The 17,331-nt window shown below is 36.5% G+C and overlaps 1 protein-coding gene across 1 annotated transcript; it reads left to right on the forward strand.

Annotated features, from left to right (window-relative positions):
- The first annotated feature begins 13,965 nt into the window (after positions 1-13,965).
- On the forward strand, positions 13,966-16,272 carry LOC141811408 (uncharacterized). Its single transcript, XM_074699460.1, has 2 exons — positions 13,966-14,187; positions 14,810-16,272. Exon 2 carries the CDS (start codon positions 14,839-14,841, stop codon positions 15,283-15,285), a length of 447 nt encoding a protein of 148 aa, XP_074555561.1. The 5' UTR covers positions 13,966-14,187; positions 14,810-14,838; the 3' UTR covers positions 15,286-16,272.
- The last annotated feature ends 1,059 nt before the right edge of the window (positions 16,273-17,331 follow it).

The following is a 17,331-nucleotide window of genomic DNA, read 5'->3' on the forward strand; positions in this document are numbered from 1 at the left end:
AAAAGAAGGAATTGGGTGGAGATATCTTGGTAGATCGTTGCCCACACAACGTCCAAGAAGAGGAGAAGAATACAGCAGAAGATCAAGAGGTCTTCGGGTAAACAACCATCTTCCATACAACCTCAAAGAAGAAAGGTACAATTTATTTATTCCACTGCGTAAATTATTTTCTTTATATGGATCCTGAATACCAACACAAGAGTCCAAGATCATATGCTTCGATCAAGGTGTGCTTTGATTGGTCAAGAACTTGCTTGATCAATCAAACACATATCTGATCGAAGACGTAGGTTGCTTGGAATGATTATGTCTCCGAAAAATTTTTGTCTGGTAAGAATTGAACGGAACAAAATTCCAGGCACCTGTATATAGCAAGGTTGTGCAAGTTTAGAAATTCACAACTCTCAATGTAGGTTGTAAAATTCAAGCATGAGAGCATGGTTACAATGAGGAGGCTCTTAGGTGTACATTGATTTTGGTTTGAAGAGGTTATGAGGTGAATAAGGCCATCAACGACCTATAATATCCAGAATTTCAAAAGTTTAACATTGCCTGAACTAGAAGAGTCTAAGAACTCATTGGTAGTGTTGGTAAGTGAGTATGGTTGTCTTAGACCATATAATGAATTTGTGTCAAATTATCTCAAGATTTTATCAACTTTAAAAATTCATAACTCTTTATCTAGGTTGTAAAATTTATTTCCGAGGCATGGTTATAGTCAGGAGGTTTTTAGGAGTGCATTGATTTTGATTTGAAAGGTTATGAGATGCATAAGGCCATCACCTATAATGTCTAGAATTTCAAAAGCATAACATTGCCTAAACCAAAAGATCATCCATTGGTGGTATTGGTAAGTGAGTATGATTATCTTAAACCCTCTAATGAGCTTGTGTCAAATTATCTCAAGGTTTTATCAATTTCAAAAATTCACAGTTCTTTATCTTGATTGTTAAAATTTATTTTTGGGACATGATTACACTTAGGAGGCTTTTAAGAGTGCATTGATTTTGATTTAAAGAAATTTTGAGATGCTTAAGGCCATCAACGAGCATTGATAGACCTACACTGTTTAGAATTTTAAAAGTTTAACATGATGTGAAGCAAGAAAATCCTAGAACTCATTGGTGATGTTAGTGCATGAATATGATAGATCTAGATCCTCTAATGAATATGTATCAAATTGTCTTAAGATTGTGCAAAGTTGTGAAAACCCATAGCAAAAAAAATTGAAGTATGATGTTTTTAGAAATAGAAGAGTCCAATGAACATATAAGTGTGTTTTTGTATGTAATGTGGTAAGGACAATTGCACCTATCAGATATAACAGAGATAAGCCAAGACTAAATGAAACTAAAAAAAATTGATAATCTTAAAATAAAAAAAAATTTAAAAATTGTAGAAGAAACCATATGTATCATTGGATTGCCAGAGCGAAAAAGCTTGGCTTGTATAAGATTTTAGATATCATCGATGCTATGATAAAATTGTTCCGAGCAAAAAGCTTAAGCCTAGATAGGAACTCACTGATGTCGCCAGTGCTGTGACAGGATTGCTCATAGACAAATGATTTTGGTCTGGAAAAGATTTTAGATGTCATCAGTGTTATAAGATTGTTGTCAATGTCGATACCAGAGAGGTTTTTTTTATTATCTTTGGAGCATAATTGATTTGATTATGACGAAACAGAGTTACTGAAATGAACAAGGATCGAATTAGGGATAATTTTTCTCTATTGTGACTAATTATAATTTTTTGATTTACCTCTTTATAAATAGTTCGGTTGAAATAATGAATTTTATTTTTTATTGAAAAGGTATAAAGTTTTTTTTTTATTTTAAATTTTTTAACACGTCGAAATAGTACTTTCCGCCGACCATACATTTGACGGTAATGTGTAGAATGGAAATATTTTTTGGAATGCGTGCAAATTTTTGCACGCCACTGTAAGCAACGATTCAATTTCTAAGGACGAATTTGTGGTGGTTTCGGTTGCATGGGATGCTTCGGACGAGCAACAGAGCATCGATCGGAAGATGAAGCATTGAGCGAAAATAGGAAGAGAACGAAGACACCGTTGCAGTTAGAGCCTTGGCTGGGAGGGAGAGTAGGGTTGCGTTTCAGCCGTTTAGTTTTCACGAAGAATAACTTTGGTTGCTCAACGTCGATCGGGACTTTCAAGATTTCACATAACCACATATTTTTCTCAGAGATTTCGCTTCGGTTGCATGAGATGGACGTATAATGAAGGAGGGATATAATGGAAATTAGGTATATGGTTTGGTAAATATGAAATTCAGCAGTTTAGGTAATAAAGAAAGGTAACTAGTTTGATAAATTATCAAAAAAAAATTTAAAAAAAATGCAAAAGAAATAAAGAGATAAATAATTATCTTAATTAATTAATTAATTACTAAAATATTATACTATTTGATATGGAGGAAATCTTCATCCTCCACGTGTCCTATTTGATCAGGAATCATGTCTAACTGTCAGTTAAAATCAAGGTGCACCAAACGTGACTAGGGGCATGGGACTTAGCATAGTACATACCCAACCGAACCAACTCAGAGACACATCAGTCCCAACCCTAGAGGTCGACCTCTGTCTCAACTCGGCCTCAGCCGCCAATCTTATCTCAACATCAATTACCGACCTCCACCTTAGCCATCGTCCTTATCTCGGCTTCAGTTATTGATCTTAGCCTTAGCCATCGTCCTTATGGAGGCCTCAGCTGTCGACCTCGACTTTAGCTGTCGACCTTGACCTCAGCTGCTGGCCTTAGTTGGCCTCAGCGGTCGATCTCAACCTTAGCCATCGATCTTGTTTCGGCGTCAGCTGTCGTTCTTATTGTGGTCTCAATTGCCGACCTCTACCTCAATTGTCGTCCTTATCTCGGTCTCAACTGCCGACCTCAGCCTCAACTGCCAATCTCGTCTCGATCTTATCTCGGCCTTAGCTGCAACCTCATCTTGACTTTATTTCAGCCTCAACTATCAACCTCGACCTCAACTGGCGACCTCGACCTTAGCTACCATCCTTATCTCGATCTCAGCTATCGATCTTAGCCTCAGCTACCAACCTCAACCTCAATCGACGACCTTATCTTGGCCTCAGTTGCCGACCCTAGCCATATCATCCACCTCGACTAGAGCGCACTAGACCAGTTCCTCTGCAAAGACTGTTTCTCTCGGAAAGAGGGGAAACAGTAGTGCACGTCACGAAAGACATGGGCAACAAAAGCGAGTATCTCAGAAATACCATAAATGATAACGTGTATCTCGAAAGTTATCATAAATGATGGCAACTATCTCGGAACTAATCCTAAACGGAGGCGTACATTTCAGAGAATAGGCACATTAATCGTTCTTTAAAAGGTTGTCTCTCCCAGAGGTATAGGGATGTACATACAAAATTCAAATTTTTATCCTTCTTCTTTGTACAATATTTTAAATTGAGAGTCGAAGTGGTTGACTATGATCTTTTTTCAATGTCATTCTAATCTATTTTTTAGAGTGTTATCAAGTCTCATCATCATTTTCGATGACTATCTCTAAGGATCGTTCATGTCAGTCAGTTTGCTAACCGATGACTTGATCATCAACAAATTTGACCAAAACACTATTTATAACATATTTTATAAATAATTTATTATAAAAGTAATAATTTAAGTTCATACAGTAATAATACTTTAATATTTCACTTTTAATTAATGTATATCAGACACATAAATTTGAAGAGCTTAAGTTAAGACACATAAATTTGAAGAGCTTAAGTTAAGATGGACGACATCACCACAACGTAAGAAACTGGCCACCTTAGCAGCCCCATCACCACAATGTCAGAAACTGATCACGATGTTAGCTCATCACCAATCAATTGACGCAGAGTCTCAATCTTAATTTCCCTGACCAACTTTTTATTTCTATATAAATATTTTCTTGAAATAAAAAAAAGCTCGATCGTTATTTGTGCCAGTGGGTTAAATATTTTGTATAAAGGGCTTGCTACACTAGAATAATCAATTTTAGCGATAAAAGATTCAATCGCTAAATGATCATTAACAATCTTTAACAATCGATTAGTGATCGAATTTTTTCATCTTTAAAAAATTAGTCATTGATGTGATTTAATAACATATTTAAATTTTCATCATTAATTTTTAAATTTTTATCATTAATTAACGATGAATATATAATATTCATCGCTAATATTAGCGATGACTATTTAATTTCTATCATTAATATTAGCAATAGAAATTTAAATCCGTCGTTAATATTAAAGATGGAAAGTTAAATCCGTCGTTGATGAATATTTAATATCTGTTGCTAATTAGCAACAAAAATTTAAATTCATCGCTAAGACCATAAATGGAATACACTGTTCAGTCTTTGATCTAGTGATGAATTGTTAATTCAGTTGTTACCTTTATCGATGGATATTTAAAAATTCCGTCGCTAATATTTGTCAAATTTTTATAGCTTCTTTCAATTCTTGTATGTTCCCTGTTTACATTTCCATAAATACCATAAACTATCACAAGCTATGATTTTGACAATACATATAATCTAATATACAACAATACAATTACACTTCAATAAATAAAAATACAATCGCAAACCAATCCAATAACATAACCAAATTCAATATCTTAATCAATCCAATCATGATACAAGTTAAACCAATCCAACAACTTAACAAATTCAATATCTTAAACTAATCCAATCACAACATATCAAATATAACAAATAAATCCACTCAATATCTCAAGTTAAACTAATTAAATCACGATACAATCACAAATATCAAATATTTCAATACAATCATAACATATCAAATATATGAATACAATCATAACATATAAAATATCTCAATACATCACAACCTATCAAATATCTAAAATATCCAACTAGTATCGAATCCTACAAAAAAATAAATTAAATTTACATGTTCATAAGTGATAAATAAAAAAAATTAAAAATGTTAACATACCTCTCATGCAGCTACTAATCAGGGTCCTGTCATGCGACGTTTGACTTATACAAGCCATGAATTCTCACATTTCCCGCCCAATTTCCTCGTATCTCAACTGGACTTGGCAAGACACTTTAAATTCTTTCTCTAATGTGGAGAGTTGATTCTTCAATATAATGCAACATTTTTTTGTTCTAGGGCTTCTATCTTAGTAGATGATCCGTTCAGACGATCCGTAGCCCTAGAGGTCATTACACGATCATAAACGATTTTTGCCTGGGATCCAAGATCATAGAGGGTGGAGTTTTTTCCTTCCACCGACTACATCATAATAGATCTCATTTATCTGGTTGGTGGAGAGAGTCTGCATCTCACCTCCCTCTCTATTAGACTAAGACGTCTATTGATGTGCGTAGGATATATAACCATTTCTTATACTTTATTCGCACATCTTTATGCTTTTCATGCTGTATCTTACGTATGTTACATCCTTTACCTGTGCATTTGACATTGTATTCTTTATTTCCTAGCTCGGAGGACTGCTTGTATATTTGTGTATTTCAGGATGAAAAACGGAGCAAAACAGGCGAAATAGAGCATCTATTGAAGACATGGCAAGATAGGGCCGTGCCTCATAGGCACGGCCGTGTCTATCACCTCCAGGGGTCGTGCCTATATAGCACGGTCGTGCCTTCATCCAGAGATCCAACTTGCCCAAGCCGTGCCCCAAAGGCACGCCCGTGCCTTCCTCCTGCAGCAGCCAAACATGGTCGTGTCCCTCAAACACGGCTGTGTCTCCTCAACAGAACCATGCCAAGAAATGGCCGTGTCCCTCAGACACGGTCGTGTCTCCAACCAGAGGAGCACCTTCCCTTGGCCGTGCCTCACAGGCACGGGCGTGTCTCCCAGCAGAGAGTAGACTTCCTATGATCGTGCCTCACAGGCATGGCCGTGCCTCCCAACAGAGCTTCAACTCTTCGTGGCCGTGCCTCACAAGCACGGCCGTGCCTCCACCACAGCTGGGCGGCCACATCAGGTCGTGTCTCCCAGACACGGCCGTGTGACAGGGGCGTGCCTGGCCGAATTTCAGGGCATTTCGTGGGGGCCTATAAATAGACCCCCTTAAGAACCCTAGAAAGGGGAGGGGGGAGAGACTTTGGAGAGCCATCGGAGCGTGCTAGAGCCACCGACGCTTCATTCCAGAGCTAGATTCAACGATCCGTTCATCCGTCCGGATACTCCATCGCATCCACATCCCACCTTCGCAGGGAGAGCAATCTGGAGAAGAAGAAGCTCATCGATAAGTCATATTTCCTATTTTCTCTTAGATTCTTGGAATATGATGTATTATTTACCATCTTCTCTGTATTGTAACCTCCCCGATATGGAGTAGTCCTCCAGATTCTAGGATGTAGGAAGAATCGGGGTTATTGGATGATTGTAACTTTGGATTTGTTAATCTACCATGTTCTATGATATGATTGTGCAATTGCTTTGTGAATTTATGCTTTATGCTTATTTGATGATATGCTTGTGAATAGTATGAATCCATAAGGGTAGAGATTATTTGGAGTTTGAGGAATTCTTAGGATCGTATACCCGGGACTCCTCGTGACAAGAGGAGAGTCTTAACCGGACCTTCCGAGGGATTACTTAAGCTTTGAATAATATTTATGAGGGATAACTAACAGTTGCTTAGTGTTGGGGAGAGGTCTCTAAAAGGATACCCTGTGACAGGGGGTAGGAATCTAGTAGTATTCTGGGGCGCCTGCGTGACACAGGAAAGCCTTGAACCAGACTATCTAGAATCATCTCAAACCAACATAAGTAACATTAGAACACTATTGATTTATTCCGAGGAAGCCTGACGAGGTTTAATTGGATAATTTGGTTAGAATCCCTACAATTGTGTAATCATTGAAGAATGATAGAGGATCCAAGTCAATCAATCAATATCCCGAGGAATCCGAAGTCCTAGAGTCGCTTCCCACATATTGTCACAGTCGAATTATATCTTCGAACTAAGATTTAGGAACTCTAGAACATTCCTTCTCCCCCACACCAAATCATTTCCTATGAACTCTCCACTCTTATTGTGCTAGGATAGTAATTAATTCCACGGTCCCTGTAGATTCGATCTTTTATTACTTGGCGACATTCCGTATACTTGCGGAACACGCATCATCTATACAACTCTGACAGTCATTTTATCCTATTTAAAAATACATTCATATAAGATAGAAAATTAGAAAAGCTAATCATTATTAATAGTTAAATAAGTTTAAATTTTAAATTCTTACATCTAATGCCTACGATCGAGGATCGATAAATGTGTCATCCTTTGACTTGTGTGTCTTGGTAAAAATCTCCCAACAAGTTGGAGATCACTGTAGCTCATATTCCTGAATATTAAATAATATAATAAAATCAAAATAAAATCATTGATAATTAAATAATTCTAATATAAATATATTAGTTGTAAACTCACCAAGTCCATGGCATGCTTGATGATGGAACATGATCCAATAGTATGCATCATGGATCCAGAGCTTGGGCCAGCCAACTCGGTGTTTCTATTGGCTCGAGTTGTCACTAAATTTTATTGTTATCTTTCTGTAGCCTAGATATGGCTTGCCATGCACTTCAAACATCATCTGAAATAAAAAGATGATCTTACGCCTTTTTTTACATTTGTATAGTAGATCCTTGTACAGTTCGGCACAAATATTATTCTAGGTTTCTTTAAATGCCTCGTTGTGCCCTGACTCCCAAGTATATTTTTCTGTAAAAAAGGTTTATAAGCTAGTATAAACAAATAAAACTTCTGATAATAAAAATAACTTGCTAAAAACTCCTGGTAGTAAAAATCTTACATGCCCTCGTCTACATGCCTTCATGTAATACCAAAAAGACACACTCTTTTTCTAAATTTACTAGATATGTACGCTGCAACTCGATAACCATCTGTAGTAAAACTACATTACAAAATATATAAATATTATACATATGTTATAAAATATATATATGAATTGAATGACTAATAACACAAATACTTACCAACCTCCAACAACCCGCAAGACAGTCTGGCCACTTAGTGTTACTGCCTGATCTGACATATCTATATCTATATAATAATATTATAACACACACATGTAACAAAATAAATATTTTTAACCTATTCTGAATTAATTTATAATAATGTTAATATTCAATCATCGTTATAATATAAATCATCAACATTAACATTTTTAGGATCCTCCTCGCTATACTTAGTTAGTTCAATAAGCTCCTCACTATTAGACATCTCTCCATCATTTATCTCCTGGTAAGGCACATTAATATCTACAAGCAAGGCAAATATTGATTGAATCTGGGATTCTACTAATTGTATCTCCACTTCTTTATTTTAAAATATATCATAGTGTTGGGTAGTGATGGAGTTCGGTATTTCTATGGTCAAGGAGCCTTTGTATGATAAGCTGCTAACCATTCACTAACTATTCTTGCTTTCATCAGGTATTTAAGATAGAAAATCTGACCTGTTTAGACTGCAAAAATAAAAGGTTCAAACTTATTGAACCTTTTATTTACATTAACCTCAACTAAATTATAGTTTGAATGTATTCTGGTTCCTATTCTAGGAGTTAGATCATACCAAGAACATTTGAATAACACACATCTTTTTATTAGTAAGGCAGGATATTCAACTTCGATGATTTCTTCAAGTCTCCTGTAATAATCAAACTCATAATTATTGTTGTTGATAGATCCTTTTATATAAACACCAAAATTAAAGGTTAGTATGTATGAATCTCGGTGTGCTATTAATCATGATATTTATCATTAAATGAACTTATCATTTAAGAGTTAATTAATTATACTTATAATGAACTAATCAAAGAGTATACATTAATAAATAAATATCACACATCATGTAGAGCAAACAGCATAAAATGAACATATCATTAAAATAAACATGTTGTACATTGTTAACAAATAACAAGAACTCTACTTTAAATGTTACCTATAACATTTCTACTCATAATTAACTAGAAAACAACTCTAACAAACTAGATAAGCAACTATCACTCCCACTAGGACAAACACTAGCGCAGTAATAATCCAGACATAGCCTATCTTTTTAGGCTGAACAGAAACATCTTCAGCTGGGATGCTATTTGGATGATGTTAGGACACAGAATCCTGTATCGAACCCAAATATCCCACAGAAGTGTCCTCTACAGAGTCTTCATTTGGATCTTCTTCTGGATCCTCTTCACAATCTGCATAGTGAAGCAGTTCTGTGCACAACTGGGTATAAGAAATGCGCCCTTCATAGAGCTCCCATATCTGAAGTGCTACATGTCGCAGGTTTTCAGGCAATGAACGAATCAAAGCCCAAATCCTGTAATTATCCAGAATCAGAAAATCCTGCATCTCTAGGTGCCAAAACAGTCTGTCCAATCTCCCCATGTGTCCACTAACTCCATAAACTGGATCATATTCTATCCACTAGATAGCTTCCCTCAGTTTATTATGCATCACATTACGTCGAGTCATAGTGGTAATCGTCCGTGCCATCTGAAAAAAATTGAAATTAATGAAGTTAGTACAAAACTGACAAACCAGCACATATACCAGCTTAATTCAATTTATACAGGCATAGAACTAACACAATAAATCAAGAAAAATAAATCTTCTTGATTTATAGAGGCTTTGTCAACTGATCCTTTGACCAGTCAATCGGTACCTTGAAGACTCAACATGGCAGTGTTCCATGAAAACTAAAATATCACATAGCTCCAAGCACCCCAGGCACCTGAGCACCATTCATGATATTTAGTTTTTTTTCATCATCTCCAACCATGTTGACCAAGCTTATTGAGTTGTTTCTTAAGTATTAGTTATTTAAATAACTCTCAATTATGAGTATGGTTGACCAATGTCAACTCTAACCAAGTCTAATTTATACTTAGTTGTTTTTACTCAAGTGTTGTCACTGTGCCAAAGCACTTAACATTTCACTTGTTTGGGCCAATTAGACAGATGACTTCCAAATTAGGTCTTTCTAATTGTAAGTCCAAAATTGACCCAATTAAAAATTTAGCCCAATTACCAAGAATCTTACCCAATTAACATAATCATTGCCCAATTAATTGATCATTGTCCGATGGAACAGCCCAATTAAATGGGCTTAATCGGGTTAATTAGACATCCCAATTAACTTGATCGATATATAATTGAAACTAATTCAATTACATATAATGCTTTTGGTTTAGTGGTTAGCTTCAGTACCGTTACCGTGGTAATTGAGGTTCAAATCCCAACACCAACCAAATTTTCTCTTTTTATTAATGAATTGGGCTGATCCATTAATTAATTGGGTCCAATTAATCAGAATCTAATTAATTAGAATCCAATTAATCAGATTAAATGGCCCAAATTCTCAGCCCACAGATTAAACGCTGCCTCATTTATGGGTTTGTTTGTTTTTTTTATTTCCCAAAACATTGAAATTCATTTCTTCGTCGCCGAACCACCCCACTTCTTATTTCCCAAAACCGTGCCCTAACTTCCGCTTGTCGCCTGCACCGACCTTGTCGGTGCCGGCCTCGCTGCCTGCGTCAGCCTCCCCGAAGACGAAGTCTCCCATGTCAGAGCCTCAAATAGATCGAGGTTCATCTGTGCCAAAGATGGCGCCAGGACCTCGCTTGCCGTCGATAGCCGACCAGCTATTTTCCAGCCTGCCTTGCCGGTGTCACGTGGACTGGAAGCGCCTATGCGTTGCCAAAACAGAGACGGACTGGAAGCATAGATCAAAAAAACGCGGGCAGCGCTTGTGCGCTGCTGCTTGCCACGGACGAACAGAATAGGTAACTATTCTTACAGGCTCTGATACTAATGTAGATTTGTGTACTTGTTGTAGAAAAAAAACTCCGATTGCTCGCGTCGAAGGAGCGATCACGAACGGAATTGAAAGCTCCTTAAACACCACAAACTAAATCCTTGCCCTTCGGTGTTCTTCCTCTTCTCACTCGCAGCTTCTCTTGGACGCACACCTACGATCGCCCCACGTCCTCAGAGCTTTCCTCTCCCTTTAATAGGGAGAGGCCGCATCCTCCACGGAGTGCATGTTCTGCACTCCGTGGAGTACGTGGTGGGCGTGCGGGCGTGCAAGCGAGCATGGTGGCAGTTACAGAAACTGTCAATACTATTCATGCATGCATAATCAAGTTTAAATTTGATCAACATTGAAGAGCGGTTATGATAATAAACTAGTTGATTGGATGACAACATTTATTATTTATTTATTTTCTGTATTGGTTGATGTTGCATGATAAATAATATGATTTTTTCAGTAATAATATCGATGCAATTTTTTTGTGATTGCAGAGAAATGAAAGTTGTATTATGTGTGCATCATGATTTTCTCGGTAGTATTAATTATTACTATTTAGGTTAGAACTTAAGTTATTTATTCAAATATAATGTTAAAGTGAGTTGGAGGGTGGTAGTTGTATAAGAAAAAGAGGCCACATTGATGATGGTGCATCAAGGAATGACAATGGGTTAGGTTTGGGTCGGAGTTTATATCCTTCATCTCATCCCCATCCCCATTCCCATTTATCATCCACATCTTCATCCCCATCAGGTATTCAATTTGCATCCTCATCCCCATACTCATTGGAGGTTGAGTATCCATCCCCATCCCCATAACTATCAGAGGGAGGATCACATATCTTTTATACTAATAATTTTTTTTATTTCATCCCATAGTTGACATTTATCATCAAATTATAACACATTTAATTTAAGAATTTGAAAAGAATCCAAAGAATCCAACAGTTTCCATATGTTTAAAATTTTTATCATCCACCATCGACTGACACAAGTGACTAAAATGTTTATCAAGTTTGGGAGAGAAAATAAAATAACACCTTCGAAATATATCATGTTGAAAGTACATATAAAAAACTAAAAACTAAATGGAGTCAAATAAAAACAACTTAGTTTAGTTGACTAACAACTTCTACTAGTTCCAAAATAGAACAAGAATAAGCAGGTGCAATTATTCTGTGCACTTGAATTTATTCAAAAAGGGGATTATCCATGTATAGACTAGCATGTAGATTGGAATTGTACACAACCTGATGACATGACATCTGTGCACCATTTCAAGGAACTCAAATGTTCTCTTTTCAGACATTAAATAAAAGCATTTTGTCTCATACAACTTCTACAACCATAAATCAACGATCATCATGGACTCCTCTAACCAGGAAATTAAATCCTTGGATAACAACATGCCTTAATTACTTATTTAGCGAAATTAGATCTTGGTTTATTCATAGACAAATATAGATATCATTCAGATAATATACAATAAATATTATTTGAGTCCATCATCTCTTACTGAACCATCCAAGCACCACGACTCCATGAGCTTCAAGTAGAAGTGACAAATCAAATGAGTCTATATTAGGCATGAGTAGAAATTTCAAATATCTATCTAATGGATAATTTTACTAAGAAAAAAAAGAAATTACATTGGTGATATCATTTGTCAAACATAAGTAGAAGTAATGGATAACATCCAGATGATTTTCAAATACTATCAATTATCATCATTCAACAAAAATATATTAAAATTAACATCATACAAAAAGAAATCAGTTTCAAATTTGAACATCATCATCCAAAAACATATTTAAACATCATACCCCAAAACATATTTAAACATCATCATCCAAAAAGCAAACTAGATCAATTTCAACTCTGAACTAATTGTAAATTTCTTCATCACTTGACATTGTAGTGTCCTGCAAAAATTCAAAATAATGAATAAAAAATATAAATAATTGATCTAATAGTTCACTTTCAGTATCAAATTTAATAAAATTAAATTGTATTAAAAAATTTACCCCCTCAATATCAATAGTATCTTCATCATAGTCAATTGAAAAGTAATATGCTTCTGCTTTATGAACCTGTAGCTACAAAATTCAATGAAGAAGATAAATTATTATTGTAGATTATAAAAGAATATTTTCATTCAAAAATAATAAAAACTAATTTACAATTTATATTACCTTGTTTCTCCTTTCATAACCAACTTTGAGTGCACATCAATACTTCTACGGTTTTTGGATGAAGTCTGTTTTTATGAGGACTCAACAATCTGCCACTTGTACTAAATGCTAATTCTAAAGCCACGGTCGATATTGGAATAGCAAGTAGATCTTGTGCCATCCTTATCAAATTGGGATACTTGATTCCATTGGTCTTCCACCACTCCAATATATCAAAATCCACATGTCTCAACAACACTTTTGTCTTCCAAATAATGATCTAATTCTATCTTTAGATCAATGTTAAGTTTGGACTAAGTGTAATGTGCCTAGTAGGGATTGACACATATAGATTATGTCCTGAACTAAATGGGTATAAGACGGTGAAAGGAACGAGACACATTTCATTATAGCTGCTGAAAGGTTTGGAAATGATTCTGGAATCAATCGTTGATTTTTCGATCAATTGGGGGTCATGATGTACTACTAGGTATAACTTATGATCGTTCTATAATTAATAGTTAATTACGAACAGTTAACATAATTAGAAACTTATTAGGTCACACACATTATAAGTTTTTTTGAAAAATTTAAAACTAGTTTGAGAATTGAATTCTTAGATCGAGAAAAAATAAAGTTTGATTGGATCAGACAATAATAAAATTGATGACTTCATTTTAAGAAAATGAAATGAACCAAATTAGCTCATCTTCTCAATGCCATTGGATCTTGATCCAACGGTACCTTCTTGATTCAAAGAAGCATCCAATGTGAAACGACCAACAAGAGCCCCCACAATTATTTCGCCACGTTGTTCCAATTGATAAGTCACGTGACCATCCACCGTCAAACCTAACTCACCAAATGCAGCGTGGCACTGCGCTCTCGCTTCACCTGCGTCTCGGCTCGCTCGGATTAGCTCGGCTCGGCTTAGACTACAGTGATTGATGAGCTGCAAAGCCGAGAAGACTTTGTTCATTTCGGGGATTATATAATCGAACCATCTGCGCTCTTCGCGTAACGATCAGGGACCAGGGCGAGGAGGATAAAGGAAGGCAGGGAAGCGATCGGCTGTTAGGGTTTCTAATATTCGCCAGCGCTTTTCGATTTAGGCATCTCGGTTTGATCCTTCGACCTCTCTTTGCAGGTAAAGGTTCTTGCTTTTGGAATTTGTTTAGGGTTTTTTTATTCTGGGTGCTTGAGAATCCCAACAATGTCATCTTGAGAAATTTTGTTAATCCTTGTTTTAACTTCTCTAGATCCAGAAAAATTGCTAGCGAATAATTAGTTGTGTATACTATTAATATTATCATTATAATTATTTACCATTTGTCGGCGGCCAGATAAATGTTAAAATAGGATAAAACTGATTAGCTCCCATTATTTACCTTGTCAATCTGAGTGTTGTCAAAATGATGAATCTCTTCAATCAGATTCGTAATGCAGAACTTCTTACCTCTAACAGGACAATGACATTTTTATTCGTATATTATTGGGGCATTGAGGAAATTTTTTAAAGCTAGAAGATGCATACACTTCCTAGTGAACTATCACGTTTCCTGCGATTTGCTTAACCTCTAATTCCTTACAGCTTGCTGTAAATATGGAGGTTTACTGTCAAACTTTGCTGCATCATCATTCCTGTTGTTTGCGATTGTGATTAATTGTTCTTTTGTCATGTCAAGAAAATGACACATATCTTCTAAGCTTCAATTGGCATGTTGTGTGATGTCAACATAAATAAGTAAAATTTTCTCTCTGGGTTGCAGTTGCAGTGACTTTTACACAACCAAGAGCCATGGCATCATCTGACATGGAGGTATTTGGCAAATCCATGCTTGCTGAGTCAAGCAATGTGATTTATTTGTCCAGTATTCTTAACAAGGAAGGGTCAATTCCTAGTCATAAATGTGATAACAGATGCCAAAATGAGCTTGTGTTTGGGAATGTGTACAAGTGCAAATTAACAGGATTGACACACATCTGTGATAAGAATTGTGACCAGAGGATTTTGTATGATAACCATAGTTCTCTCTGCAGAGTGAGTAGGCAGATTTTTCCTCTTTCACCAGCAGAAGAGCAGGCAGTGAGAGGAGTGCGGAGGAAACTGGAAATGACTAATGCTGACGGCTGTGCTTTTAAGCGTAGGCGAGATGCCCAGCTGCATCCTTCTCCTTTTGAGAGGACCTGCTTTGCAGTATCTCCAATATGCAGTCAAATTGGAGATGGCATGGATATGAGTTAGAGCTGATTGCACCCATTTCCCTTCTCCCTCTTTTGTCTTTTTCCATTTCTCCATGCCATCTATGTTATGGATGGAAAAAGACCTTTTAAACAATACATGGAAGGCACACAGGAACTTTGTAGTAACTTTCAAACCAAACTTTTAAACTATATTCCTGTAACTGCTTAAGTTTGAACTTCTCGTTGAGAGGATTACAGGTATTGGGAATCAAATATCTAGGTTTACCTTATGAGAGGATTGTTATTGCATTTTTCAAGGTTTACTTGTAGCTTCATTATATATCACATTCTTTTGCTGAGCTCTGCAGTTGATTAGCTCACGCTAACTCATATCTTGTATATATGACTATTTGCTTGATGTAGATGCTCTCCCTCTTATTCTTTTTTTAACTCTTGCAGGGGAAATTATAGCTTACGAAATGCAGAATAGCTTTTTTTTTTGGCTTGTGGTTCATCATAGTGATGATTTTATATCTTGTTTTTATCTTTGCTTGGTGTAAATTGTACTTTTGACTGAATTCACTTGTTACTGAGCTCTTGCAGACATGTATGTAAATAACAACCGGAAAGGCAGGATTTATGCATTAGGTGCAGATATTTTTATTTGCTGATATTACTTGTTTATTTTTCAATTGTTTGCAGGTGGTGGTGTAGTTATATTTCCTTAATTAATTTTGAAAACTTTTATTCATTTATCTGAAAATCTATGTTGTTTTGCAGGAATTCAAGCGCTGACACATCAGTATATGAAAATTGTTTCTCATTTAGTTGGTTTGATTTTAGTTTACGGTGAGCACCTTCTAACCTCATTTCATATTTGCAGGTGCAAATTGTGGAGTGCATTCAGGTTTCTTACCATTGGATTTGACAAACCAAAGGTCGCTGATAATCCCTTCCCTAGATGTTCAATGTTGTCGCTGCTAATCTGCTAATCTATTCGAGAAAATTTTCAACTGTACTACGAGAGACCTCCTTGTTTGTTTTATTTGTGGCGAGATGACCTATCCTGATGCTGCAAAGGTTGGAACCGCCAATCTAGCGGCCCCCCCACCCCGGCCCCACAAGTATGAGGGGGAGTAAATCACGGTGAATGCGGGCCCGGTTACAACATGGTGGTTGAAGGCATTTGAACATGGACAGATATTGATGTTATCGCATTTGCTGCCATGGACCTTCGAACCGCCTACCTCATGCTGCAAGCATCCATGTCGTAACCGGCTGACCACGCCCGTGGTCAGCCGGTTACGACATGGATGCTTGCAGCATGAGGTAGGCGGTTCGAAGGTCCATGGCAGCAAATGCGATAACATCAATATCTGTCCATGTTCAAATGCCTTCAACCACCATGTTGTAACCGGGCTCGCATTCACCGTGATTTACTCCCCCTCATACTTGTGGGGCCGGGGTGGGGGGGCCGCTAGATTGGCGGTTCCAACCTTTGCAGCATCAGGATAGGTCATCTCGCCACAAATAAAACAGACAAGGAGGTCTCTCGTAGTACAGTTGAAAATTTTCTCGAATAGATTAGCAGCGACAACATTGAACATCTAGGGAAGGGATTATCAGCGACCTTTGGTTTGTCAAATCCAATGGTAAGAAACCTATCCTGCCACTAGAGCTGGTGGTCGGCTTCCTGTAGCAGTTTCCGATATCCGGTGATTAACGACATTGCCATCTCGATGATACATCATTCTACTCAGAGAGGCTTTCTAGATGTATTTTGCTTCTTGGCGTCGCTTAAGCCCAAATCAAAAGAAAGCAACTGCAATTGTTGATGCATACATTGTTTCTGTACAACTGTTAATGTACATGGTCTTGTATTATCTTCAGGGATCTAGATGAATATACATTTCCTTTTTATTTATCCCATTAACATTTTTATCATATTTGATGCGTCTTTGATGCGGAGTACATTGAATGTATCGTTTCTTTTTAGTGAGTTCAAATGCATATGGCTGCAGATTGTTATATCTCCCTTAACATTCATTAGAGAGTTACTATTTTTTTTCTTTTCTATATTTTTTTTTATAATCTAAGCGTTTAGGTT

The sequence above is a fragment of the Curcuma longa genome, chromosome 17 (assembly GCF_044706935.1).
Source record: "Curcuma longa cultivar G26 ecotype Majalengka, Jawa Barat chromosome 17, ITB_CL_G26_1.1, whole genome shotgun sequence".
NCBI classification, from domain to species: Eukaryota; Viridiplantae; Streptophyta; class Magnoliopsida; order Zingiberales; family Zingiberaceae; genus Curcuma; species Curcuma longa.